This window comes from Ranitomeya variabilis, chromosome 2 (assembly GCF_051348905.1).
Source record: "Ranitomeya variabilis isolate aRanVar5 chromosome 2, aRanVar5.hap1, whole genome shotgun sequence".
Lineage (NCBI taxonomy): Eukaryota > Metazoa > Chordata > Amphibia > Anura > Dendrobatidae > Ranitomeya > Ranitomeya variabilis.
This window is the reverse complement of record NC_135233.1, coordinates 427581441-427608628: the sequence shown is the minus strand read 5'-3', so window position 1 is coordinate 427608628 and position 27188 is coordinate 427581441. Positions and strand designations below refer to the sequence as shown.

Here is a 27188-nt window from a genome sequence, read left to right as displayed (position 1 = left end):
TCTGGTGTGTTACTGAGCATCTGTTGGGTGGAGGGTCCCACCTCTAAGACCCCGCAGTGCCACATTTTGGCTTTCCTCTGAATAATTATTTCAAAGTGTAGACGCGACAACTGTCCTAAGTTGTCAGTATCAGTGCTGACAAAGTTGTGGTGTCCCATGTCAAAAAGAGGTGGGTCTTTTTTTAAAAGTGGGGGTAGGTCTTTGTCTCTCTGCAGGAAGTGGGGCCGGGTCTTTGTCTCTTTGCAGGAAGCGTGGGTGCGTCTTTGTCACTAGAGGAAGCGAGGGCGGGTTTTTGTCACTCCTACAGGAAACGTGGGGGGCTTTCTTGCTACAGGAAGCGAGCGTGGGTTTTTGTTCTACAGGATGTGGAGGCGGGCCTTTGTTACTTGACAGAATGTAGGGGCGGGCCTTTGTGGCTCTACAGGATGTGGGGGCGGACCTTTGTCGCTCTACAGGATGTGGGGGCCGGTCTTTGTCGCTCTACAGGATGTGGGGGCCGGTCTTTGTCGCTCTACAGGATGTGGGGGCCGGTCTTTGTCGCTCTACAGGATGTGGGGGCCGGTCTTTGTCGCTCTACAGGATGTGGGGGCCGGTCTTTGTCGCTTTACAGGATGTGGGGGCCGGTCTTTGTCGCTCTACAGGATGTGGGGGCCGGTCTTTGTCGCTCTACAGGATGTGGGGGCCGGTCTTTGTCGCTCTACAGGATGTGGGGGCTGGTCTTTGTCGCTCTACAGGATGTGGGGGCCGGTCTTTGTCGCTCTACAGGATGTGGGGGCCGGTCTTTGTCGCTCTACAGGATGTGGGGGCCGGTCTTTGTCGCTCTACAGGATGTGGGGGCCGGTCTTTGTCGCTCTACAGGATGTGGGGGCCGGTCTTTGTCGCTCTACAGGATGTGGGGGCCGGTCTTTGTCGCTCTACAGGATGTGGGGGCCGGTCTTTGTCGCTCTACAGGATGTGGGGGCCGGTCTTTGTCGCTTTACAGGATGTGGGGGCCGGTCTTTGTCGCTCTACAGGATGTGGGGGCCGGTCTTTGTCGCTCTACAGGATGTGGGGGCCGGTCTTTGTCGCTTTACAGGATGTGGGGGCCGGTCTTTGTCGCTCTACAGGATGTGGGGGCCGGTCTTTGTCGCTCTACAGGATGTGGGAGCCGGTCTTTGTCGCTTTACAGGATGTGGGGGCGGGTCTTTGTCCTCCTGTTGATCTCATGTCTTGTCAGGCTTGCACATAGGTATAATGGAATATCGGCCTTTCAGTTTAGGGCAATCAATGTATGCTGGGAACTGAGGGAAAGAAAGTTCCAAATCCTATAGTGCTGGCAGAGCAGTAATGAAGAGGAATGGCTCACTAAGAACGAGTGGAAGTCAAGTTACAAAGAATGAAAATCGGGAGCGTTTCTGGACATATCTGACTGGTATCTGCATCCAAACTAGGCTTTAAGCTTGGAGATGAGACCAGAAACACCATGAATTTCTACAGAATTTTAGTGAAAAGAAAGTTTCGACTTAATGACTGTCTCATCTTGGAAATTTAAAAAAAAAAATACATATTTAAAGGGGTTGTCTACTATGCACACTTCGAAGGTTGAAAAGGTTACATAACAAAATCACAAGGGGACGCTGCACTGAGCGGCCTCGGTCCGGGAGTTACGTCTACGGAGGGTGATCTCCAGCCGTGACCACCAACAAACCGCAGCGAGCTGCTGTTCTCTTTGCACTTAGAGCACAATTGTTGCTTGTCTAGTTTTTGTTTTTTTTTCTCCATTTGCTCTTTATACTTTTTGATTTGCGCCCTTTTGCACACTTTATCTTGTGTGTTCGCCTGTTGTGTTTTGTTTTTTTTCATGTTTGTCAGCGTGCGCTGAGTAGGAGGTTTCTAGATGTTTTCTACTGTTGCAACAATAGTGACTTTTAGAAAAGTATCTTAATTTTTCCGTCAATATACTCCTGTGCCCCCTTCCCCCACCACCGAGATTTCATGTAAGCCTGAAATTGTTTTGCAAACATTTTGCAACATTTTAGCAGAATGTGCATCATTTTTGGTTTAAGAAATTGTTAAAAAGGTTAAAGACAAAAATTAAGATTTTTTGGGGGGTAATTTATTTTGCGAAAAATTAATGACCAACGTTTGGCATTTTGAAGAATTTGGACCAAAAGGACATCAATGAAGACCACAAGACAAAAAAAAAAAGTCACTTTAAAAAAAATGGAAATGAATCGAGTCCTTGATTACTTTTGTGCTGCCCCATTTTTCCCTTGATCATATTCATCTCCGCAAGATTGTCAGCCATGTGCATAATTGGCGGTCTTCTTTCCACGGCCACAGGGGGGCAGATTTCTTCGTTAATCTCACTTTTCGATGTCTGTGATTCAGTCGCGATATCAGACCCAGCGCCTGTGCACAAGAATTGTGAGCCCATTATTCTTTCCTAAATCCAGACTACACCTTTAGGAGAGAATCTCCCAATAGACCACCCAGAATAAAAGCGCTGCAGAACTAGATTTTCAGTCCATGCTGAATCAGATTCTGCTTTTTCTATCAAAATGTTTGTGACATTTTGCTAAATTATGTAAAATTGCAATGTGCTTGTAAAAACGAGAAACTGCTAATTACCGTTCTAAGGTAGAAGGGGTTTTTAAAACCTCAGTTTATTGCTTATTGCCTAGGTTACCGACAACCTCTTCATGTTATCAGAGGTAGCTGGCCTCCTGGGCAAGGACCACACGCTTGCAAGGATACTCTGAATCTGTCCAGATCGCTGAATTGCTTTCGTCCCTCTGCTCTACTGTGATGCTGCAGAAGCAAACCTGCCTGACCAGTGCGGTGACCATCCCGCCTGGCCTGAACTATCAGGAGTGCACTGCTCCCCCAGCAAGCAGGAGGCAGGGAAGTGGTGTGCTTCTGAAAATAGGGTCTTGAGATGCCACCTGTAAAGGGTCTAGTTCAAAGTTTGCAAGAATTATGCAGACATGAAATATGTAATTTTTATAATGTGTGGGGTCCATTGACTCCCCCCTATCATAGAGGTCAGAGAAAATGTTTAATGTTAAAATGCCTGACTGTTCCTAAAGGACATAAGACGCTGCCAGAGCAGTTTTACAGCAGCTTATTTCCTTCCCATGGCATAAAACGTGCATGATCGACTGATCTGTGTGTGTACTGAGGAATTAGGAGAATTACTATGGAATGATGGGGATTTAATGTTTGTGGATAATTTACAGTAAAGAGTGGTCTACATAGATTAGGATAGCATAAGTGAGGAACAGTCACAGAGATGACAGAAGTGGGGAACAACCACAGAGATGACAGAAGAAGTGGGGAACAACCACAGAGATGACAGAAGAAGTGGGGAACAGTCACACAGATGACAAGAAGTGGGGAACAGCCACAGTGATGACAGAAGAAGTGGGGAACAGTCACAGAGATGACAGAAGAAGTGAGGAACAGTCACCGAGATGACAGAAGTAGGGAACAGCCACAGTGATGACAGAAGAAGTGAGGAACAGTCACAGAGATGACAGGAAGTGGGGAACCGTCACAGAAGAAGTGGGGAAGTCACGGAGATGACAGACTAAGTGAGGAACTGCCACAGAGATGACAGTAGAAGTGAGGAACAGTCACAGAGATGACAGAAGTGGGGAACAGCCACGGAGATGACAGAAGTGAAGAACAGCCACAGAGATGACAGAAGAAGTGAACAGTGACAGAGATGACAGAAGTAGTGAGGAACAGCCACAGAGATGACAGTAGAAGTGAGGAACAGTCACAGAGATGACAGAAGAAGTGAGGAACAGCCACAGAGATGACAGTAGAAGTGAGGAACAGTCACAGAGATGACAGAAGAAGTGAGGAACAGCCACAGAGATGACAGTAGAAGTGAGGAACAGTCACAGAGATGACAGAAGAAGTGAGGAACAGTCACAGATGATAGAAGAAGTGAGGAACAGTCACAGAGATGACAGAAGAGGTGGGGAACAGCCACAGAGATGACAGAAGTGAGAAACAGAAATGCCAGTAGAAGTGAGGAACAGTCACGGAGATGACAGAAAAAGTGGGAAACAGCCACAGTGATGACAGAAGAGGTGGGGAACAGTCATAGTGATGACAGAAGAAATGAGGAACAGTCACAGAGATGACAGAAGTGGGGAAAAGCCACAGAGATGACAGTAGAAGTGAGGAATAGTCACAGATCACAGAAGAAGTGGGGATCAACCACAGAGATGACAGAAGAAGTGAACATTCACAGATGACAGAAAAAGTGGGGAACAGCCACGGAGATGACAGAAGAAGTGGGGGGAACAGTAGCAGAGATGACAGAAAAAGTGAGGAACAGTTGCAGAGATGACAGAAGTGGGGAACAGCCAAAGTGATGACAGAAGAAGTGGGGAACAGTCACAGAGATGACAAGAAGTGGGGAACAGCCACAGTGATGACAGAAGAAGTGGGGAACAGTCACAGAGATGACAAAAGAAGTGGGGAACAGTCACAGAGATGACAAAAGAAGTGGGGAACAGCCACAGTGATGACAGAAGAAGTGAGGAACAGTCACCGAGATGACAGAAGTAGGGAACAGCCACAGTGATGACAGAAGAAGTGAGGAACAGTCACAGAGATGACAGGAAGTGGGGAACCGTCAGAAGAAGTGGGGAAGTCACGGAGATGACAGACTAAGTGAGGAACTGCCACAGAGATGACAGTAGAAGTGAGGAACAGTCACAGAGATGACAGAAGTGGGGAACAGCCACGGAGATGACAGAAGAAGTGAACAGTCACAGAGATGACAGAAGAAGTGAGGAACAGTCACAGAGATGACAGAAGTGAGGAACAGTCACAGATGATAGAAGAAGTGAGGAACAGTCACAGAGATGACAGAAGAGGTGGGGAACAGCCACAGAGATGACAGAAGTGAGAAACAGAAATGCCAGTAGAAGTGAGGAACAGTCACGGAGATGACAGAAAAAGTGGGAAACAGCCACAGTGATGACAGAAGAGGTGGGGAACAGTCATAGTGATGACAGAAGAAATGAGGAACAGTCACAGAGATGACAGAAGTGGGGAAAAGCCACAGAGATGACAGTAGAAGTGAGGAATAGTCACAGTTCACAGAAGAAGTGGGGATCAACCACAGAGATGACAGAAGAAGTGAACATTCACAGATGACCGAAAAAGTGGGGAACAGCCACGGAGAGGACAGAAGAAGTGGGGGGAACAGTAGCAGAGATGACAGAAAAAGTGAGGAACAGTTGCAGAGATGACAGAAGTGGGGAACAGTCTCAGTGATGACATAAGAAGTGAGGAACAGCCAAAGTGATGACAGAAGAAGTGGGGAACAGCCACAGAATGGACAGAAGTAGGGAACAGTCACAGAGATGAGAGAAGTGGGAAGCAGCAACAGAGATGACAGAAGAAGTGAGGAACACTCGCAGAGATGACAAGTGAGGAACAGTTATGTCAGTAGAAGTGAGGAACAGTCACAGAGATGACAGTAGAAGTGAGGAACAGTTACAGAGGTGACAGAAAAAGTGAGGAACAGTTAGATATGTCAGTCGAAGTGTGGAACGGTCACAGTGATGATATAAGAAGTGTGGAACAGTCACAGTGATTATATAAGAAGTGTGGAACAGTCTCAGAGATTACAAAAGAAGTGAGAAACACTCACAGAGATGACAGAAGTGAGGAACAGTTAGATATGTCAGTAGAAGTGAGGAACAGTTACAGAATTGACATAAGTGAGGAACAGTTAGAGATGACAAGTGAGAAACAGCCACAGAGATGACAGAAGTGAGGAACAGTCACAGAGAAGACAGAAGAAGTGAGGAACAGTCACAGAGATGACAGAAGAAGTGGGGAACAGTCACAGAGATGACAGAAGTGAAGAACAGTTAGAGATGACAAGTGAGAAACAGCCACAGAGATGACAGAAAAAGAGGAACAGTCAGAGATGACAAAAGTGAGGAACAGTCAGAGATGACAGAAGTGAGGAACATTCACAGAGATGACGGAAGAAGTGAGGAACAGTCAGAAGACAGAAGAAGTGAGGAACAGTCACAGAGATGACAAGAAGTGAGGAACAGTCAGATGACGGAAGAAGTGAGGAACAGTCACGGAGATGACAGAAGAAGTGGGGAACAGTCACAGAGATGACAGAAGAAATGAGGAACAGCCACAGAATAGTGGGGAACAGTCACAGAAATCAGCAACAGCCATAGTGACTGGTGAATTGTGTACAAAATAAAAATGCATATATCCTGCTCCCCACCATTAAAGATTTTAGACCTTTTTTACATCTCAGTGGACTGTTTTGAAGCCCTACACTAGATGTAATAATGGTGTGCTCCAGGGGGTATAAAGAATGTGAAGCAAGAGCAGCAAAGTCAATCATAGGGTGTGCACCTGTGATACATCCGGCGCAGTTTCAGCCCCTGTCATCTAGTTTTGCCTTGTCTTCCTTTGGACAGTATTGATAAATCTGCCCCAATGTGTTTCTGGGAGGGCTAGATGAGGATCATTAGGCTGCGTTCACATTACCACATTGTGGCCGAGGGGATGCTGTAAACCCAATGGCATACAGATTGGCGTAGTTTGCCATGAGGTGCGAATGTGCGCACACACTAAGTTTATTTCAAGGTGGTCAAAACGACAACCAGTACAGGAAACGCTCCTTCTTCTGGGAAGTTTTTGGAGAAGTTTTTCATTTCCTGAAACCGTTTTGGAAGAGATTTTTTTTTCCTGGATGTTCTTTTACAGCCTTCTGATTGGACAGTGCCTAGTGTGGAGCAGATTCCATCAGGAAACCTGATTTATAAAACCTTAAGTGGAAAACTCCCAAACAACTGAACATAGGAACATAGTGGTTTTATGGCAGAGTCTTTGAAGCTTTCTTTGAGCAATATTTTTTGGGGAATGGACCCGTTCTAGAATCTCCATATACACAGAGCCTTCATGACTCCGCTTTCTGAATCTGTATAGGTGATACAATCAATCTTCATGCAAATATTGGACATATCTGCCATTCAGATGTCTGGGAAAGTTGGGTTGCAGCTTCTTTGTGGTAGCATTGATATCAGCCATCAATCTTTCCCAGCATCAAATAATAACTGGATTACATTTCAAACCAAAGAGGAAGATGGAAGGAAAATATCCATACATGATGATGACTTGTTTGTTTGTTTGTATTTCAGAGGAAATGCAGCTGGATACAATGTATCAAAGAGCAACCTGAGAGGAAGGAAGGTGTAATAATGTGGCCATAGTACATGTTACTGTCTCCTCCACCCACCTGTCACCCTCATCCTCTCCCCTGAACCTGGTCCTCCTCCTCTGCTACCTGTCAGCATCTCCCTCCTCCTCCTCCTCTGCTCCCACCTCCTCCCTCTCCCTGTTCAGGGCTGAGCATCTCAGAGACAGAATGGCGGAGAGAGAAAAGGCAAGCACTACCCCAGCTGGCTCCTCTCCATTTCTGGGGCTGCACCTGGCATCACCCCCACATTTCAGGTACATTTTATGGCTGTGAGCTCTCAGATCTGCTCTCCCAGAGGGGGAGGGGAAGGGTGCTGCTTATTCTGCAAATACCTACTGTGCTCAGTCTCCTGTGTGCACTGCTCCTGTGCAATGGAAATAGAAATGTTACCATTATCTATCATCTATCCAATATGTCTTGAGGACCAATGTTTATAGCTCAGCATCAGGCCCTTATCTATTTGGGTGTGGTGTGTGTGTGTGTGTATGTATGTATATATATATATATATGTGTGTGTGTATATATATATACAGTATTTTTCCTGGGGGGTGGAGATGGGGGTAGTTTACATGCACATCTGCAGCAGAGAAGGGGTTAAACTGATCTGGTTAGCGTAACATTGCATCCTGTATATTCCAATTGTAGATTAACAGGTGTGGGAGGGGGCAGCAGGCGGCAAAATCCATGGGGAAGTGAGGTCACTGGAGGTTAGAGTGCCCCCCTACACATAGATTTGGGGGAGCATTAGAGTCTTGGGGGGGGGGGGGGGGTTTGATGCACAGGCTCCACCCCTTAGAATTTGGAATGTTCATCTGTTACATTGTTGTCATTGACCCACATAGATCACTATTGTTCTATTGTTATTGATGTTGCTGTAGAATTTTTGCTCCATTAGTGATTTTTTTACAGAATTTGGGGGGACCTTGGGGCTCTCCTGTACAGAAGCAGTAATTGTGATGGTAATTATTTCCCTGGCTGTCATGTGTCATGTGCCCTTCAAGCTTTATTTTCCAGCTGTGATATCACTGCCATTAATATGGCACCAGCTATCAGGATTGGAGAGTAGTCACCTCTCTCTTTGGTTGAATGATGTAAGCCTTTTGGATCTGGGGTGAGCTGGGACTAGTAGTCCCCCCCCCCCCCCCCCCCCCCTACATTATAGCTGTGTGTTGTGTGTCCCAACATGTTCAGACATGATTAGCTGGAACTGGTAATTCCAACAGGCATTCATTCTGCTGTGTGTATTCTGTAGTCATAAGTCGCCTGGCCTATTCTGGGACTTGTAGTTCTACCCAAGCTTTAGAGACACAGAATTTCTTTCCTGTTGCTTCTATAGCGCCAACATATTCCGCAGCAATGTAGCCGCCTTGTCGCTGATTAGTTTGTTACGGATCACAATGTGTTTGGATATCACATTAGGTGCTGGGACTTGTAGTTCTACTGTGTCTAAAGACCCGCTCAATCAAAATGTCTACATGGTATTTCTGTCTCCTGTTTAATATGTCTCTTATGTCATATGTTGCCAGTAATAGCCTTACATTGCTCTGTGGTTATGCTGGGACATGTAGTTCTACCTATGCTGCTCCAATAGTTAACGGATCGCTGGTACTTTTAGTTCTACTTTGAATGATCTGATGGTTCATCAGTCTGCTCTGTTTTATGTGTCTCATATAGTTTAGATCTCATGTTGCTATTAATAACCTTAGATTGCTCTGATGATATGCTGGGACTTGTAGTTCCACCCATGCTGCTGTAATTTATCACAGCTTGTTGGTACTAGTAGTCCTACACCAACCAACTTATTACATGGTGCATCTGTTTTATGTGTCTCATATATTATATGCAATCATTAATAACCTTAGATTACTCTGATGTTATGCTGGGACTTGTAGTTACATCCAAAATGATGAACTGCAGAATGCGTGGTTCATTATGGCTTGCGTCTACACTAATATCTCACATCTGTTACTGACTAGGGACAATTAATGCTAGCATGGTCTGGCACAGAATCCTGTGACTTGTAGTTCTACCCAGTTTGAAGACCCATGGAAGATTCTCTCCAGCTGTGTTGTATGCTGGGGCAGTGTCCATGCCCTGGTGCGGCAGTGGATGGTACCAGCTCCTGGTATGAGGGTGCCTGCGGCTCTGTGCTGTCACCAGGGCTCTGTTGATCGCTTCCTTGCTGGATGAATGCATTTCACTAGCTGTTACTGCAGCCTGACTGGATCCAGCAATGGAGCAATTAAAGGAGTCTGTGATAATGACCAGCAGCTCCGGCAGGACATAATGATCCGGGCAGAACCTCGTCCTGGGGGGTCACAGGAGGAAGGGGAGAGGGAGATGCTGCTCCCTGGACCCTGTAATACCACTGACTTGTATTAGTCTCTGCCACATGGGGCCCCAAAGCAAGAAACACATGTGCGGACCCCCATCAAGCCTACAATGGCCCAGACTGATGGCAGTGAGGGACAGTCGGGGAGGAGGCACTTGGACTCCCTTCTAATCCAGCTTTACCTTTACACAGAACCTATCGGGGTGGACATATCATTGGCGCAACCTGGGCAGCCGCACAGGGGCCCAAGAGGTAAGGGGGCCACATGCTGCTCGAAAGCAGGTGGAATTGCGCATTATGGTGAGCGATTAGGCTTCAAAGGGCCCATATACTGTTCTTGCACAGGGGCCTTTTCCTGTCTGTGTCTGCCAATGGCACCTATGGAATCAGCCTGTCAACGTATGGCCAAGCAAACCTGTCGTAGACCGGATACCTCTATGGTGGTCCTTACATAGTTGCCCCTAAATCCTATGCCCCAATGTGCGACCATGTCCAGGGAGCACTAACAGAGAAAAGGAGCCCCCCAAAGTAAAAAAAATTACAATGGGTTGCTCCCTTTAGGATTAGAGAATATGGGACTATGGCTGAGGATGGGGAGGGGGGGGGGGGGGGGAGATAAGGACCAGCTTTAGGACCGACCTAAGATGATACCCATTCAGTACAGGCTCCATAGACGCCGCAGGGTCTGCATCAGTGGTACATGTTACTAGGAGGGGGCTCACAATCACAATGGATCCCCCATCTTGGTGGTTTGGCATGCGTTTCCTCCTCCTGCAACGGATCGGTACATGTTCACAGCATCCGGTATCCAAATGTGTTTGCAAATGTAGTGGTTGGAAATGCACCATGCAAATAGGACTGAAATGTACATTTCCATTTGCAGATTTGGCACATTTAACCCCTGGAGGTTGCAGATCAATTAACCGCTTTATCACAAGGGTTAAACAGCCAGGATCAGAGTTTCTCCGATCCTTTTTTCACAGCTTCCTCCTGCATGTGATTTTTCTCCCCAATCTGAGTCACCTAGATCCTGTAATCTTTACTGCCGCTTTCTCAGCCTGTTCAGGTAGGACATGAGTGGTGGCCGGAGAGATCTACTACTGCCTATCCTCCCAAGGATCTGACAGGTAAACCAAGGAGCGGACAGGGGCCCAACAGGTAAGGGGCCCATCTTCACCTCCAAAGTGGGCAGAATTGTGCATTATGATGATCTATTGGACTGCAAAGGGCTCATATTCTATCCTTGCACAGGGGCCCTCTCCTGTCTGTGTCCACCAGTGGTTGAAACTGAACTATTTCAGCTGTTGAGTCGTCAGTTTGCCGATTGTTCACATTTCCAACAGTATTATAAAAAGAGGCTGCTTTTTCCAAAAACAGCGCCACCCCTGTCCACAGGTTCTGTTTGCAATTGCAGCTCAGTCGCATGCATTTCAATGGAACTGAGCTTCATTACCAGCCGCAACCTGTAGACAGGAGTGGCGCTGTTTATATTAGAAAGCAGCAATGTTTATCTAATCCTGGAAAAGCCCTTAAATTCTAGTTTTACTCTGTTATTTTAGTTCTATCCGCTTTATATTTGCATTTTGTCCGTACTCGTTGATTATACCATTAGTAATGAGACATCAGCAAGGAAGATTAAATTAGTTGTGTCTGCTGCGTGGGAGGAATAACTAATAGATAGCGATGTGTTTGTGTCTTACAGAGGATATTGGGGTAATAATGGATCTGTATATTAGGTGGTGGGGGAGGGGCAGTTGTCCATTTTACTTAGTTTGTGTCCTGAAGTATTGACCCGAACTAATGGGTTAATGGGTGTACGCTCAGTCCCATGTTCCTGCAGAGCCCAGTTCTTGCAGCCCCATAGGGTGCATTTGAACCAGACCAGCGCCCCTTTAACACTCCTTGCATCGCACGCGGATTTTGGGTCCCATTCTGTGCTGACATTTCCATACAATCCGCATCCCGTGTAGTTTTCACCCTTTACATGCAACAGAGAATTTCCATGTATATTTTTGGCTCCAAGATATCAGATGCATAAAAAAAATAGCCGCAGATTTATTTCTATAAGTTCCACCCAGAAAATTGAAGTTTTGCTGCTGATCGGGTAGTAATCATGTGACAGTTCTGCATCAGTAATTCATCGTTGGTGAACATCCCCTAATGGTGGATTCATGTAATTTTACACCGCTTACAAATCCTCTGGAAACTCCTCATTCCTTATGTGTTGGTTTTGATATAAATTTGCAGAAATCCACTGGAATCTGCCCCATTTTTTCCAAGAAAACCTGCAACAAAGTCAGTATGAAAAGGGATACAATGCCGGCCTGTGCCATTGCAACGCTGTTACATTTTTCTTTTTTAATTCTGCTGTTCTGTTGATGTCGGAGTGTCACGGGTTCCTTCTCCGGTATCACACAATCAACAGAGCAAGAGAATAGTGAACAATTCCAAGACCTTTATTTAGGCAAAACACAAAAGGTCCATATATACGATCCATCACACAAAGGATTAAATATTCCAGAACACGAATGCATTTCAGTAACAGGATAAAAGTCCAACAATCCAGCACAGAGGATAACAGTCCATATTCCCTTCTTTCTCTCTCTGAAGTGCTGTCTTCACCTCATGGGTCCACACAGGATCTGAATTCCCCCAGCTCCTGTCCTCTCCTTATGTCCAGGAGTAGTCAAACAGGTTGGGGTGGTTTTCAGGCCTCCCCCACCTGACAAAGGTGCCTGGTGGGTTAAGGCACTACAGGGGGTCATTGTTTCAACAAGCTAGTTCAATATGTCATTAGCAAACAACATTATTCACTGACCCTGTGGAGAGATAACAATACAGAACTGTGGGGCAGGGCCGGCCCGAGAAATTACGGCGCCCTAGGCGAAGCGCGCCGCGGCAAATTTTAGGCCACGCCTCTGACCACACCCATTCATAACTAGCCACACCCATATCCACGTCCCAACCACACCCATTTAGCACTGCTGATCACACTGTTTCATAAAGAATAATTATAAACAAAAAAAATGGCCACACAGTGCTCCATACTGTATAATGGCCACACATGATGCTCCATACTGTATAATGACCACACATGATGCTCCATACTGTATATTAGCCGCACATGATACTTCGTACCGTATAATGGCCACACATAGCTACTCCTACACACGCGGCTGCGCTCCGTACACACGCGCTCCGCTCCATACACCTCGTACGCACTCGGCTCCGCTTCGTACACCTCGTACACATTTAGCTGCGCTCCATTCACCTCATACACACACGACTCCGCTCCGTACACCTCATACACACGGCTCCGCTCCGAACACCTCATACACACACGGCTCCGCTCCATACACCTCATACACATTCAGCTCCGCTCCATACACCTTTTGCCTTTTGAAAAGATTTTTTATAATTTTTTCTATTTTTTCTCTGGCGCCCCCTTAGGGTCGGCGCCCTAGGCGGCCGCCTAGTTCGCCTATACGTTCGGGCCGGCCCTGCTGTGGGGAGAATATCGGATGGCAAATAACAACTCATCCTACAAGATACAGTAACACCATGATAATCAGTAAAATAGAAATATACACAAAAATGATACCCACATAGCATATCACACCATCACACGGAGTTTGTGCTCTGACGGGAGAGGAATCGTCCCCTGCAGCAGTGTTTTTCTTAATTTTTATCCAGACAGTGCGAATGCTATAGGCATGAGACGTGAGCATTGCTCGCAGTAGATTACCTCTCCAGAGGACGAATATTGAGTGACCTACTTTGAGTAGGAAGCAATGAGGAGATGTAGCGATCCATTATCAAGCAGCCGAGAGGTCCCCGACTTCTCCATTTAGATGTTTTCTAAGAATCATGAAAAAAATGTATCTAAAGCAGCAGCGGGCTCCTGTGCAAGAAGTGCCCCCATTGTGCACCTCACACTAATGGTAAGGAGAAGGCTCAAATTTGTGGACATGTCACACAGCCTATACTGCCTCTCCCCTGTTTGCAGGCTCTCTGTAAAGTTCAGAAACCTCATCAGTCACAAATAAACTGAATAGTATAATATATTATAAGGGGAGGAGGGAGATGGAGCTGCAGCTTCTCACTTCACCACTTCTTTTCAAAAAGGAAAATAAGAAACTCCGTAATATATCTCTTCAATGAAATCTGCTTCCTTCTCCACTTATGAGCCACTTCTTACTCTTTCCCGACTCCTTAATTCATCATCTGCTCTAAACTACAGCTAAAATCCATCTTTATCAAAATTAAAAGTGATCGCCAGCTCATTTAGGGATTAGTTTACAGCTGCTCATTGCAGTCTAAAGGAATGGGGAGGGAGGAGTAGTGAGAGATAGAGACTTGTGCTGCTACTTTCTAGTGTTTTATATCATTCTAGTGCTGGATTCACTTTTAAACTGCTCAATACTTCTGTAAAATGCCCTCCAAGTGGCTGAAGCCATCAGATAATTGTTTTATCTTACCCATTTGATGGATTCTCAGCTACACTGCTCAGTACTGCTGAGTAAAGTCCTGCATGGTGCTGCTTGTTAGTAAGCATTATATCTCACCCAAGAACTGGATTCACAGCTACACTACTCAGTTCTTCTGCCCTTTGTGCTGCCGCTTCTGACTGTGCTATATAATGACAGGAGATCAGGAACCCTTCATGCCTGTGTGTGCTGTGTATTGGAGACATTGTAGCAGCTATTCTTACTTCCACTTTCGCAGAGACAACTTAAATTTAGAGAAGGGTCTGCAGTTGGGAAGAAATTTAATGTACACACATTATTATTATTTATTTATATAGCACCATTAATTCCATAGTCCTGTACATGAGAAAGGGGTTACATACAGAGTTATAGATATCATTTACAGTAAACAAATTTGCGATGACAGACTGGTACAGAGCGGAGAGGACCCTGTCATTGCGGACTTACATTCTACGGGATAATGGGGAAGAGACAGAAGGTCGGGGGTGCAGCTGTTCTGGTGTTGGTAAGGTGGCAGCTCTGGGGGTGGTGAGGCAGCAGCTCGGGTGGTGGTGAGGCGGCAGCTCGGGTGGTGGTGAGGCGGCAGCTCGGGTGGTTTGTGAGGCGGCAGCTCGGGCGGTTGGTGAGGTGGCAGCTCTGGTGGTGGTGAGGCGGCAGCACAGGTGGTTGGTGACGCACCAGCTCGGGTGGTGGTGACTGGTGAGGCGGCAGAATAGTTATTGCGGGCTGTAAGCTTTTCTGAAGAAATGGGTTTTCAGGTTCTGTCTGAAAAATCCGAGGGTGGTGGATAATCGGACGTGTTGAGGCTTGGAATTCCAGAGGATGGGGGATATTCGGCAGAAATCTTGGAGGCGGTTGTGTGAGGAACGAATAAGTGTGGAGGAGAGTAGGAGGTCTTGGGAGGATTGGAGATTACGTGAGGGAAGATATCGGGAGATTAGTTCAGAGATATAGGGAGGGGATAGGTTGTGGATGGGTTTGTAGATCAGTGTTAGTAGTTTGAACTGGATTCGTTGGGGAATTGTGAGCCAGTGGAGGGATTTGCAGAGGGGAGAAGCAGGGGAGTAGCAAGGAGAGAGGTGGATTAGGCGGGCAGCAGAGTTGAGGACAGACTGGAGCGGTGCAAGAGAGTTAGCAGGGAGGCCACAGAGGAGGGTGTTGCAGTAGCCGAGGTGGGAGATGATGAGGGCATGTACAAGAGTTTTAGTAGATTGAGGGCAGAGGAAGGGATGGATTCTGGCAATATTTTTGAGTTGAAGGTGTCAGGAGGTGGCAAGAGTTTGGACTTGCGGTTTGAAGGACAGGGCAGAGTCGAGAGTTACCCCAAGGCAGCGGATTTCAGGTGCGGGAGAGAGCGTGATGCCGTTTACCATAATCAGGTAGGGGGGATACACGAGATGGGGGAAAGATGATGAGTTCGGTTTTGTCTACATTGAGTTTTAGGAAGCGAGAGGTGAAGAAGGAGGATATGGCTGATAGACACTCCAGGATTCTGGACAGCAGAGAGGTGACATCTGGGCCAGAGAGGTAGATCTGATTGTTGTCCGCATACAGGTGGTACTGGAAGCCATGGGACTTTGAGTTGTTGTAGGGGCCCCAGGACAGAGTTGAGGGACACCAACAGAGAGAGGGTGGGATGAGAAGGTAGTGTGGGAGATGCTGAATGTGCGGTTGGAAAGGTATGAGGCAATCCAGGACAGGGCGAGGTCTTTGATGCCAAGGGAAAAAAGAATCTATAGCAGTAGGCAGTGTCGAAGGCAGAGGACAGGTCGAGAAGGAGGAGGATGGAGAACTGTCTGTTAGCTTTGGCTGTGAATAAGTCATTAGTAATTTTGGTCAGGGCAGTTTCGGTGGAGTGGTGGGGGTGGAAGCAAGATTGGAGGTTGTTAAGGAGAGAGTTAGATGAGAGGTGGAAGGAAAGTTGGGCATGGACATGATGCTCAAGGAGTTTTGAAGCAAACAGGAGCAGTGATATGGGGCGATAGCTGGGCATAGCAGTTGAGTCAAGGTTAGTTTTTTTGAGGATGGGAGTGATGGTGGCATGTTTGAAGGCAGAGGGGAAGGTACCAGAACATAGCGATTAGGTTGAAGATATGGGATAGGGCTGGAATGAGCATGTTAGTGAGGTTGGGGAGCAGGTGGCAAGGGATGGGGTCAAGTGCACAGGTGGGTGAGGTGTGATTTGGAAAGGAGGTAAGTTCTCCTTCAGTGATGTTGGAGAGGGAGGTTATTAGGGAAGGGCAGAGGTCTGGTATATGGAGTGGTTGGGATACTGGAACAGTAAAGGTTTGCCTTGTTTGGTCGATCTTATTTTTTGAAGTAGGTGGCAAACTCCTCAGAAGAAATGAGGGGAGGAGAGAGTTAAATGTGCTGAACAGTTGTTTTGGGTTGTAGGATAGTGAAGATACAAGGTTTGTGAACTAGGTCTGTTTAGCAGAGGTGAGGGCTAATTTGAAGGCGAGTGTAGCTTGTTTGAAAGCAGTGAAGTCGTTTGGCAGGCGTGTTTTCTTCAAACGCCGCTCCGCGACCCTGGATGCTTGTCGAAGTTTTTTTTGTGAGATTGTTGTGCCAGGGTTGCCTATTGATTTGTCACACTTTGCCATGCATGAGAGGGGCGACTGAGTCTATGGCTGATGTGAGGATAGCGTTATATACATATGACAGCTTATTCTGAATATTTACCTGAAATAACGGTTCACTCTAAGCTTTATTTACATAGTAATTAAAAACCCCTTTAAATCATAAATGGACACATTGTTATATATGGCCGCACAGGATACTTCTGACATAACTCAGTTTTTCCTATCGCCACGACAGCACCCACAACGAGAGAGGGGATCCGCCCACCTTCCGGACAGGAACCTACAGGTTAAAAAAGGGCGGCCCCCCCTCGCCCTCCAGTTTGGGTTCCTGTCCGGACGGCGGGAGCCTACAGGTCAGCTTACCCAGGTCCGCCAAGCCTCTGTGCGGTGTCCGGGTGAGAACGGCAGAGTCGGGGGCCTGGAAGCAGCGTCGGGGGAGGTTCTGTGTTCAGCCTCCCCCCTCGTCTGGCAGGGACCGGCTCGGTGGAGAGAGCGGTCGTAGTGGCGTTCCCGGGGGAAGGCACGCCGCCCCGGGTCGACCACGCGCGCAGGACGCTGGAAAGATGTCGGCGCTTGTGACCCGGAAGTAGATGAACGACTTCCGGAGGAGGCCGGGAGGAAGAGCGCGGGACCTTTGAAAAGAAGGCAGCGCTTGGTGAGTAGTGTGCGGCAGCATGTCTTCTACAGGAGACGCCGAACACCGACCGTTAGGTGAGCAAAGGAGCAGCAGCAGATCTCACGCAGGAGATGTGGCACGCGGGCAGCAGGACCCTGGCACGTCACGTCGCATCTCACCCCCTCAAAAACCGGTACTTTATTGTTTCATCAGCAGTGGTGAGTTTTTATATTGAACCATTGACTGATACAGATTGTCCCCTGTATTATGTTTTCTTATAGGGAAAAAAGACCTCAAAATCCAAACATAAGCAATGTGCGCTATGCACGGAGCCACTACCTGACACCTATCTAAAAAAGCTATGTCAGTTGTGTATATGCCGCACGTTAGAGGAAGAAGCTCCCCTCCGTGTATCAGATTTAAGGGAAGTAATTAGGGAGGAAATAAAATCATCCCTTAAAACCAAGCGGCATGAAAAAATTAGCATGGAGGTGATATCTGATTCCAGCCCTTCATTACAAGAGGGCGAGTGCTCGGACACCTCATCATCGGCCTCCTCGGACGAGGAAGGAAGACCTTGTTTCTCCACAGAAAATATGGACGCTTTAATTAAAGCAGTCCGTACAACGATGGGGGTGGCAGAGAGCAAAGAGCCAAAAACCACCCAGGAGATCATGTTTGCAGGACTAAACCAGAGGAATCGTAAAGCCTTCCCCGTGGTTGAGACCATTAAAGATTTAGTCAGACGGGAATGGGACAAACTGGATAAGGGGTTCTTACCTTCGGCTGCAAAAAGGAGGTATCCCTTTGAAGATGACACCTTGTCTCAGTGGGTAAAAATCCCGAAAGTGGATGCGGCAGTAGCCTCTACTTCAAAAACTGCCTCACTACCATTAGAAGATGTGGGACTCCTTAAGGATCCCTCAGATAGAAAGGCTGACATGCTTCTTAAAAAAGTGTGGGAAGCATCATCAGGAGCCTTTAAACCTGCAATCGCAGGCACCTGTACGGCAAGGTCAATCATGGTCTGGGTGACGCAGCTAGAAGAACAACTTAAATCAAAAACACCTAGGGATAAGTTGTTGAACTCCCTGTCTCAGGTCAGAGAAGGAGCGGCTTACCTTGCAGATGCCTCAATCGACTCCCTGAAATTAGCTGCGAGATCGGCGGGGCTCTCAAACGCAGCCCGAAGGGCGCTTTGGCTAAAGTCTTGGAAGGGAGATGCCCAGGCTAAAGCCAAGTTGTGCTCTATTCCGTGTAGGGGTGAGTACCTGTTCGGCTCGGTGCTGGATGACATACTTGCAAAGGCGGAAGATAGAAAGAAGGGATTTCCTAAAGCATTTAATCCCACTTTTAGGAACGCCTTCCGGAGACGCATGCCCTTCAGGAAGTTCCAGTCAGACCAGCAGGGATATAATCGTGACTGGGAGTCGTCGGATCAGAAAAAGAAAGGTGGATACTATAAAAACCCTTCATCTTTCTCAAGACGGAGACGCAGATAGAGCAGGTCTGCCAGTAGGTGGAAGATTAAAGTTCTTCTCAGCAGAGTGGCAGAAGATAACATCTAGTGCCTGGATAATGGGGGTAGTCGGGGCAGGCTTGAGATTAGAATTTTTGAAGACTCCCCCAGATCGTTTTATTGTAACATCACTAGACACTCTGGCCCAACAACAGGCCTTAGAGTTAGAGATTCAACAATTACTGACAAAGCGAGTCATTGAAGAAGTACCAAGAGATCAGGAGAAGACTGGCTTTTATTCTCCGCTGTTCTTAATCTCTAAGCCTGATGGGTCCTTTAGGACCATTATAAATTTACGCAGATTGAATGAATATCTTCAGTACCGCGCCTTTAAAATGGAATCCATCAGATCAACAACTAAGCTTTTGTTTCCTAGGTGCTACATGTCAGTGTTGGATCTAAAAGATGCGTATTACCATCTTCCAGTTCACCGGGATCATCGGCAATTCCTCAGGATGGCTGTATGGGTAAACCATCAGATTAAGCATTTCCAGTTCTTAGCAATGCCCTTTGGCCTATCCATGGCTCCTAGAATTTTTACAAAGATTGTGTCAGAAGCAATGGCCCATATCAGGGAAAGAGAAACCCTGGTGGTGCCCTATCTAGACGATTTTTTAATAATTGGAAATTCGATCGCTCAGTGTACATCTAGGGTAAATGCCATAATATCATCCCTACAGGGTCTCGGGTGGATAATCAACTGGAAAAAGTCAAGACTAGAACCAACAAGACATCAATCATTCTTGGGAGTTCTTTTAGACTCGGAAAAGCAGGCATCCTTCCTACCAGAAGAAAAGAAACAAAGGATCATTCAAAAGATCAAGGCCGTAAGGAAAGCTCCAAGCTTAAGTTTAAGAGACGCAATGTCTCTTCTAGGTTCTTTGACGGCATGCATATCGGCGGTGAGATGGGCTCAATCTCACACCCGAATGCTTCAGTACGAGGTGCTTCAGGCAGAGAAAGATCTTCACGGAGCTCTAAGCAAGAAGTTCAGTATAACGCCTGCCACTCTTCACGATCTCAGATGGTGGCTCAATCCAGTAAATTTGTCGAAAGGAGTCCTCTGGACCATCACCCCGGACAACGTAGTCACGACAGATGCCAGTCCGTTCGGTTGGGGAGCCCATATGGGAGACATTCTAACCCAAGGGCGTTGGTCAAGTCTAGAGTCCCAGAACTCCTCAAACCTAAGAGAGCTGTCAGCAGTCAACCAGGCTCTTCTTTCCCTGCTACCTTCCCTGGAGAGTTCACATGTTCAAATACAGTCAGACAATATGACTGTAGTATCCTACATCAATCATCAGGGAGGGACAAGGTCACGTTCCCTAATGACCACTGCAGCACAGATATTGTCTCTGGCCGAAGATCACTTACAATCTTTGACAGCGGTTCACATAGAAGGGAAACTCAATATAGAAGCAGACTACCTCAGCCGCCATTCCCTTCGTCAGGGAGAGTGGTCCCTAAACCACCACATATTCAATCAGATAGTCAATCTATGGGGATTACCGACAATAGATCTGTTTGCTACGAGGGAGAACAAGAAAACCAGGAGGTTCGCATCCTTACACAGGGCAGACCATCCTCTCATAGTAGACTCCCTTCGTGTCCGTTGGAACTTCCGACTAGCGTATGCATTCCCTCCTATGTGTCTAATTCCGATAGTTCTCAGGAAGATCCGGGAGGAAGGAGCCAGAGTAATCTTAATCGCCCCCTTCTGGCCCAGGAGGCCTTGGTTCTCTCTCCTCAAAACAATGTCTGTCACCGATCCCTGGGTATTACCAGTGGTTCCAGATCTCCTCTCTCAAGGTCCATTCCGTCATCCAGATTTGGAGACTCTTCACTTAACAGCGTGGAACTTGAGAGGGAGCTTCTGAGGGAGAGGGGGTTCTCCGAAGCTTTAGTAAATACCTTGTTAAAAAGCAGGAAGGAGGTTACAACAAAAATCTATTCAAAGATTTGGAAAAGATTCCTTATGTTCTACCAAAAACCATTGGGGAATAATGCTCCGATCTCAGCCATTTTAGAATTCCTTCAAAAGGGCTGGGAGTTGGGTCTAGCGGTCAACACTCTAAGAGTTCATGTATCAGCCCTAGGAGCTCTGTACAACAGTGACATAGCTGGTAATAGATGGGTGGCTAGATTTATTAAAGCATGTCAGCGTTCTAACCCAATCCATATTGCCAGGGTACCTCCTTGGGACCTCAACTTGGTGCTTGAGGCATTGACTGAACCCCCCTTTGAGCCCTTAGAATCTATTTCGATTAAAAATCTAACTTTAAAAACAGCCCTGCTCTTAGCGTTAACATCTGCCAGAAGGGTCAGTGATATTCATGCCTTGTCAGTAGATCCTCCCTACTTGATAATGCTCCAAGATAAAATTGTCTTAAAACCTGATCCTGCGTACTTGCCAAAAGTGGCAACTAAATTCCATAGGAGTCAGGAAATTTATTTACCATCTTTCTATGAAAATCCGGGTTCAGATGAGGAGAAAAAATATCACACACTAGATGTTAAGAGGGTAATATTAGAATACCTGGATAGGACACAAAGCTGGAGGCAGAGTAGGGCTCTGTTTATTTCTTTCCAGAATCGGAAAAAAGGTTCTGGTGTCACGAAAAGCTCTATCGCCAGATGGATTAGAGAAGCAATATGTCTTGCCTACTCTGCCAAGGGAGTAACACCACCTGAAGGCATCAGGGCGCACTCCACTCGGGCCATGGCATCATCCTGGGCGGAGAAGGCAGATGTCCCCATTGAAATGATATGTAAGGCGGCAACTTGGTCATCACCTTCCACCTTTTATAAGCACTATCGCCTTGATCTATCTGCTAATTCCACCTTACAGTTTGGCCGCTCAGTGCTTAGTGCTGTGGTCCCTCCCAGTTAATAGTCTTTGAAAGTCTCTCGTTGTGGGTGCTGTCGTGGCGATAGGAAAACCGGTTTTTACGTACCGGTAATAGGATTTTACAGAGTCCACGACAGCACCCATACATTCCCCCCCTGTAATTAGTTACTTATTCCTGCACTCTGTTGAGGGTGTGCTTTAGAGATCACTCTATAGAGGTGGTGGTATTTAGTAGTGTTTAAGATAATATTGTCATGTACTGATTCATTGGCGGTATCCCTTGTACTCTGGAACACAAACTGGAGGGCGAGGGGGGGCCGCCCTTTTTTAACCTGTAGGTTCCTGTCCGGAAGGTGGGCGGATCCCCTCTCTCGTTGTGGGTGCTGTCGTGGACTCTGTAAAATCCTATTACCGGTACGTAAAAACCGGTTTCCTGTGTGACCAGTCCATGGCGTTACACGATCACTTTTCCCTTTATCCATTATCCTCCATTGCCCGATCGTCTATGTTGTGGTTTACAGGAAAGTAAATTACTTCTTTAGAAGAAGCCACTTTAGGAGACTGGAGAACATTCTCCTCCAGAGGGACTGAAAAAAATGGTGTTACTCATTTCCAGAGCTTTCTGTTTAACACTGCGGCTTTTAGGAAAGCTGTTAACACCGAGGAAGATACATTGTTCCTCATCCACCTGCAGGAAGACATGGAAGGTGGAGAGATACAACACAAGGACAAGCAATAGATACGTAGTGATACAACGATGACCATAAATAATCTGCTGCAATATTGTCAATATTATCACTGTGGAGTAAAATCGCTATACAGTGCACAAATAAAGCTGCCAAGTAGTGTCTATTCATTTCCTCCCAGATGCCCTGTCATATTGTATGTGCAGCCTAGTCCTCTTCTCCTCCCTGACTATCATCTTTCTCCACTTCTCCGCTCTTCTCCCTGACAATCGTCTTTACCCTATTTCACCGCCTCTCCTCTCTTCTCTTCCCTGACTGTTTTCTTTCCCGTATTTCTACACTTCTCCTCACTGACTATTTACTGTCCCCTATTTCCCTGCTTCTCCTCCCTGACCATCATCTTCAGGCTCCTTTCAGACATAGCGCATTTTTGAGCGCTATTTTGCGGGCGCTTTTCAAAAATGCGCAATGTCATTTTCGTCTGCCGGCAAAGTGAATGAGAAATTCACTTTGCCGTTCAGACACACCGCAAAAAAACGCGGCGCTTTTGTCTGCAAACACGCCGGCGTAAAAAGAATTGACATGTCAATTCTTTACGCAGCGGCGTGTCTGCGTATCCCCATAGGGCCCCATATTACCGTCCACACACAGCGCCTTTGTCCTGGGTGTCGGCGTCTTTGTACGGAGGGGTTGACACCCAGGACCGGACGTGACGTCGGACAGGAAGAGGGAAGCCCCCGCCCCCCAGTGAAGCAGCATGGAGTCCTTCAACAGAATGAGCATAAACGTGGGGCTGCTGATCGAGACGGTAAGTATCCCCCGTGTGTGTGCCCCCCGTGCGTGTGCCGTGTGTGTCCCCCGTGCACTGTATGTAGTGGCAGCATGTCTGCACTACATACAGAAAGCAAAAAAAATGGATGCTCACCTATCCCATGGATGGATGAGGCGTCCGGTCCCCTCCGCGGCTTCCAGCGTCTGGCAGATCAGCTGATTGTCTCGCTGACCGGCCGGGACATCGGGTGGTTTGTGGGTATCCCTATCAATCAACTGAACGGGCCGGGACATCAGCTGATTGGACCAATCAGGTGATGTCCCGACCGTTCATGTGATTGATCGGTATACCCACAAACCAGCTGATGTCCCGGCCGGTCAGCTGATAGTCAGCTGATCGCAGGCGCTGGAAGCTCATTCCAGGTCTGTCACGGGGCTGAGAAGTCATGAATTTAATTTCTCAGCCCCGTGAACTGATGAAGCAGAGTCGGGGATGCTACGGATGCAGGTAACTATGATGGAGTTAAATTAGAATCAAATAAAGACTTCTTGCCTGTTTATTTTGATTAAAATATTTTTTCTGTGTCTGTCTTTATTTACTTTTACCGTACAGGGTTACGAGGGGGGGCGTCTGACTGACGCCTGCCCTAGTAACCTGGGGTTAGTGACAGTGGGGTTAGTAAACCCCAGCTGATGTCTGTTCCGCTTGCTGAGGCGTCTTTGGCTCAAGGCCATTGCAGCTGGCAGAATCGACATGATGTTAACTCCAGTGTGTATTGTATTCTGAGTCATAAAGACAGGAAATGACCTCAATGACTCTTTTTTTTTTCCCCTTTTTTTTTTTTTCAAACAAACTTTATTTTCAGTACTCAATGCTGAAAAAAACGCAGCAAAAAACGCAGTGTGTGAAAGCAACTGCGTTTTTTCCCTTTTTAAAAAAACGCAGGTAAAGCAGCAGCAAAATACGCGCGCGTAAAAATACGCAGCAAATATGCTGTGTGTGAAAGTAGCCTTACTCTATTTTACCGCTTCCCCTCTCTGACCATTGTCTTTCCCCTATTTCTCAGCTTCCCCTATCTTCTCTTCCCTGACCATCGTCTTTCCCCATTTCACCGCTTCTCCTTACTAGAGATGTTCGGATCTAGCGGTTTCAGCCAAACAGTGAAAAAAAAAAAGAGTTAGGGTACCAGAACAGTAACTGGACCCCATTGGCCGGCGTCACACTGGCGAGTTTTACGGACGTAAGAGCGCAGAAACTACGTCCGTAAAACTCGCATTACATACGGCACAATTATTCTCAATGGGGCTGCTCCTATTAGCCGTATATTACGGTTCAGTATTATACGGCGTTCTACGGCCGTACAAAATCGCAGCATGCTGCGTTTGTCAGCGTATTGCGCAAATAATACGCCAATGAAAGTCTATGGGGGCGAGAAAAATAGGGATTCCACATGGACCTGCAGTGTGACTTGCGAGAAATACGCAGCGGTGTTAGTGAAAAGTCGGTAATTCAATTGCCGGCTTTTTCCTTCTCCTTCACAAACCCGACATGATATGAGACATGGTTTACATACAGTAAACCATCTCATATCCCCATTTTTTTTGCATATTCCACACTACTAATGTTAGTAGTGTGTGTATGCAAAATTTGGGCGCTGTAGCTGCTAAAATAAAGGGTTAAATGGCGGAAAAAAATTGGCGTGGGCTCCCGCGCAATTTTCTCCGCCAGAGTGGTAAAGCCAGTGACTGAGGGCAGATATTAATAGCCAGGAGAGGGTCCATGGTTATTGGCCCCCCGTGGCTAAAAACATCTGCCCCCAGCCACCCCAGAAAAGGCACATCTGGAAGATGCGCCTATTCTGGCACTTGGCCACTCTCTTCCCACTCCCTGTAGCGGTGGGATATGGGGTAATGAAGGGTTAATGCCACCTTGCTATTGGAAGGTGACATTAAGCCAGATTAATAATGGAGAGGCGTCAATTATGTCACCTATCCATTATTAATCCAATTGTAGGAAAGGGTTAAAAAACACACACACATGATTAAAAAGGATTTTAATGAAATAAACACAGCGGTTGTTGTAATAATTTATTGTTCTCGCAATCCATTTGCAGACCCTCGCTTGGAAAAATAATAAACGCACAAGATACATACCTTCTGGTGAACCGTCTCGTCCCACGAGGTAATCCATCTGAAGGGGTTAACTAATATTACAGGCAGGAGCCCTGCAAATGCAGCGGTGCTCCGTGCCTGTAATCCCCCGGCGAATGAATGAAATGTAGGTCATTGACCTACATTTCCTTCAGTCGCGGTGATGCGCCCCCTGGTGGATGTCCTCATATGACCTGGAGCGTGGGAAAAAGTTCCCAGGCTGCAGTTCATGAGAACATCCAGCAGGGGCGCATCACCGCGACTCAATGTAAGTACAGATCCTGCTTTCCTTTCAGCACCCGGGGATTACAGGCACGAGCGAGTGTTTTATCGCAGCTCTGCCTGTAATATTAGTTAACCCCTTCAGATGGATTACTTCGTGGGACGTGATCTGACATCAGAAGGTATGTATATTGTGCGTTAATTATTTTGCCAAGTGAGGGCCTGCAAATGGATTGCGAGAACAATAAATTATTACAACAACCGCTGTGTTTATTTCATTAAAATCCTTTTTAATCATGTGTGTGTGTGTTTTTTAACTCTTTCCTACAATTGGATTAATAATGGATAGGTGACATAATTGACGCCTCTCCATTATTAATCTGGCTTAATGTCACCTTCCAATAGCAAGGTGGCATTAACCCTTCATTACCCCATAGCCCACCGCTACAGGGAGTGGGAAGAGAGTGGCCAAGTGCCAGAATTGGCGCATCTTCCAGATGTGCCTTTTCTGGGGTGGCTGGGGGCAGATGTTTGTAGCCACGGGGGGGCCAATAACCATGGACCCTCTCCTGGCTATTAATATCTGCCCTCAGTCACTGGCTTTACCATTCTGGCGGAGAAAATTGCGCGGGAGCCCACGCCAATTTTTTCCGCGATTTAACCCTTTATTTTAGCAGCTACAGCGCTGAAATTTTGCACATACACACTACTAACATTAGTAGTGTGGAATATGCAAAAAAAAAGGGGATATGAGATGGTTTACTGTATGTAAACCATGTCTCGTATCCTGTCGGGTTTGTGCAGGAGAAATGAAAAGCCGGCAATTGAATTACCGGCTGTTCACAGATATCGCGCTGAATGAAATATAAATACAGAATATATATATATATGTGTCTCAATGACATATATATATATACATACTGTATATATGTTTTAATGAACATTTGAGCACATAAATCCATTAGATGTCGGTTTTGCAAGCCTGCGCGAAAATCTCGCAGTACGGATGCCATACGGATTACATACGGAGGATGCCATGCGCAAAATACGCTGACACACCCTGACTACGGATCACTATTTTGGGAACATTTCGGCCGTATTACGGCCGTAAAATACGGACCGTATTGTCTTACGCCGAGTGTGACGCCGGCCATTCACTTGAATGGGGGGCCTGACCATCCAGTGTTTGTCATGCTGTCATGTGCATGACAGCACAGCAAACACTGCTTCTGATCGACGGTAATATTATTACCGCCGATTAGACAGCGCGGTTCCCAAGCTGTCAAGTGACAGCGTGAGCCCGCATCTGTGATCGGAGGTAAAAAGTTTACCTCCGGTCACTGGCGTCGGCTGATGGGACTACTGCTCCCATCAGACTACGCTTGCTGATGGGAGTATTTATCAGCCCATGCCTGTGCTTTAAATAAATAATAATAAAAAAACCCAGCATGAGTTCCCCTGTATTTTTGATAACCAGCCAGGCAAAACTGACAGCTGGGGGCTGCAACCCTCAGCTGTCAGCATTATCAAGGTTGGTTATCAAGAATAGAATGGTCTCCATGTTTTTTTTTTTAATTATTTAAATTAATAATTTAAAAAAAAAGGTGTGAGGTCCCCCAAATTTTTGACTACCAGCCTTGCTAAAGCAGACAGCTGGGACTGGTATTCTCAGGCTGTTAACGGGTCATTGATTTTTGTCTCGCCAACCAGCCGGAAAACAGCAGCTGCCCAGAAAAG

General features: G+C 46.7%; 1 protein-coding gene across 2 annotated transcripts in view; it reads left to right on the top strand.

The window, feature by feature from the left end:
- The first annotated feature begins 7295 nt into the window (after nucleotides 1-7295).
- MAPK8IP1 (mitogen-activated protein kinase 8 interacting protein 1) overlaps nucleotides 7296-27188 on the top strand; it is a 76359-nt gene continuing 56466 nt past the window's right edge. Inside the window, exon 1 of one of the 2 annotated variants that reach the window (XM_077286915.1) lies at nucleotides 7296-7491. In XM_077286915.1, coding sequence (XP_077143030.1) covers nucleotides 7406-7491 — 86 coding nt within the window. In that variant the 5' untranslated portion in view covers nucleotides 7296-7405. The remainder of the gene's footprint in view (nucleotides 7492-27188) is intronic. The other variant, XM_077286916.1, reaches the window with a different exon arrangement.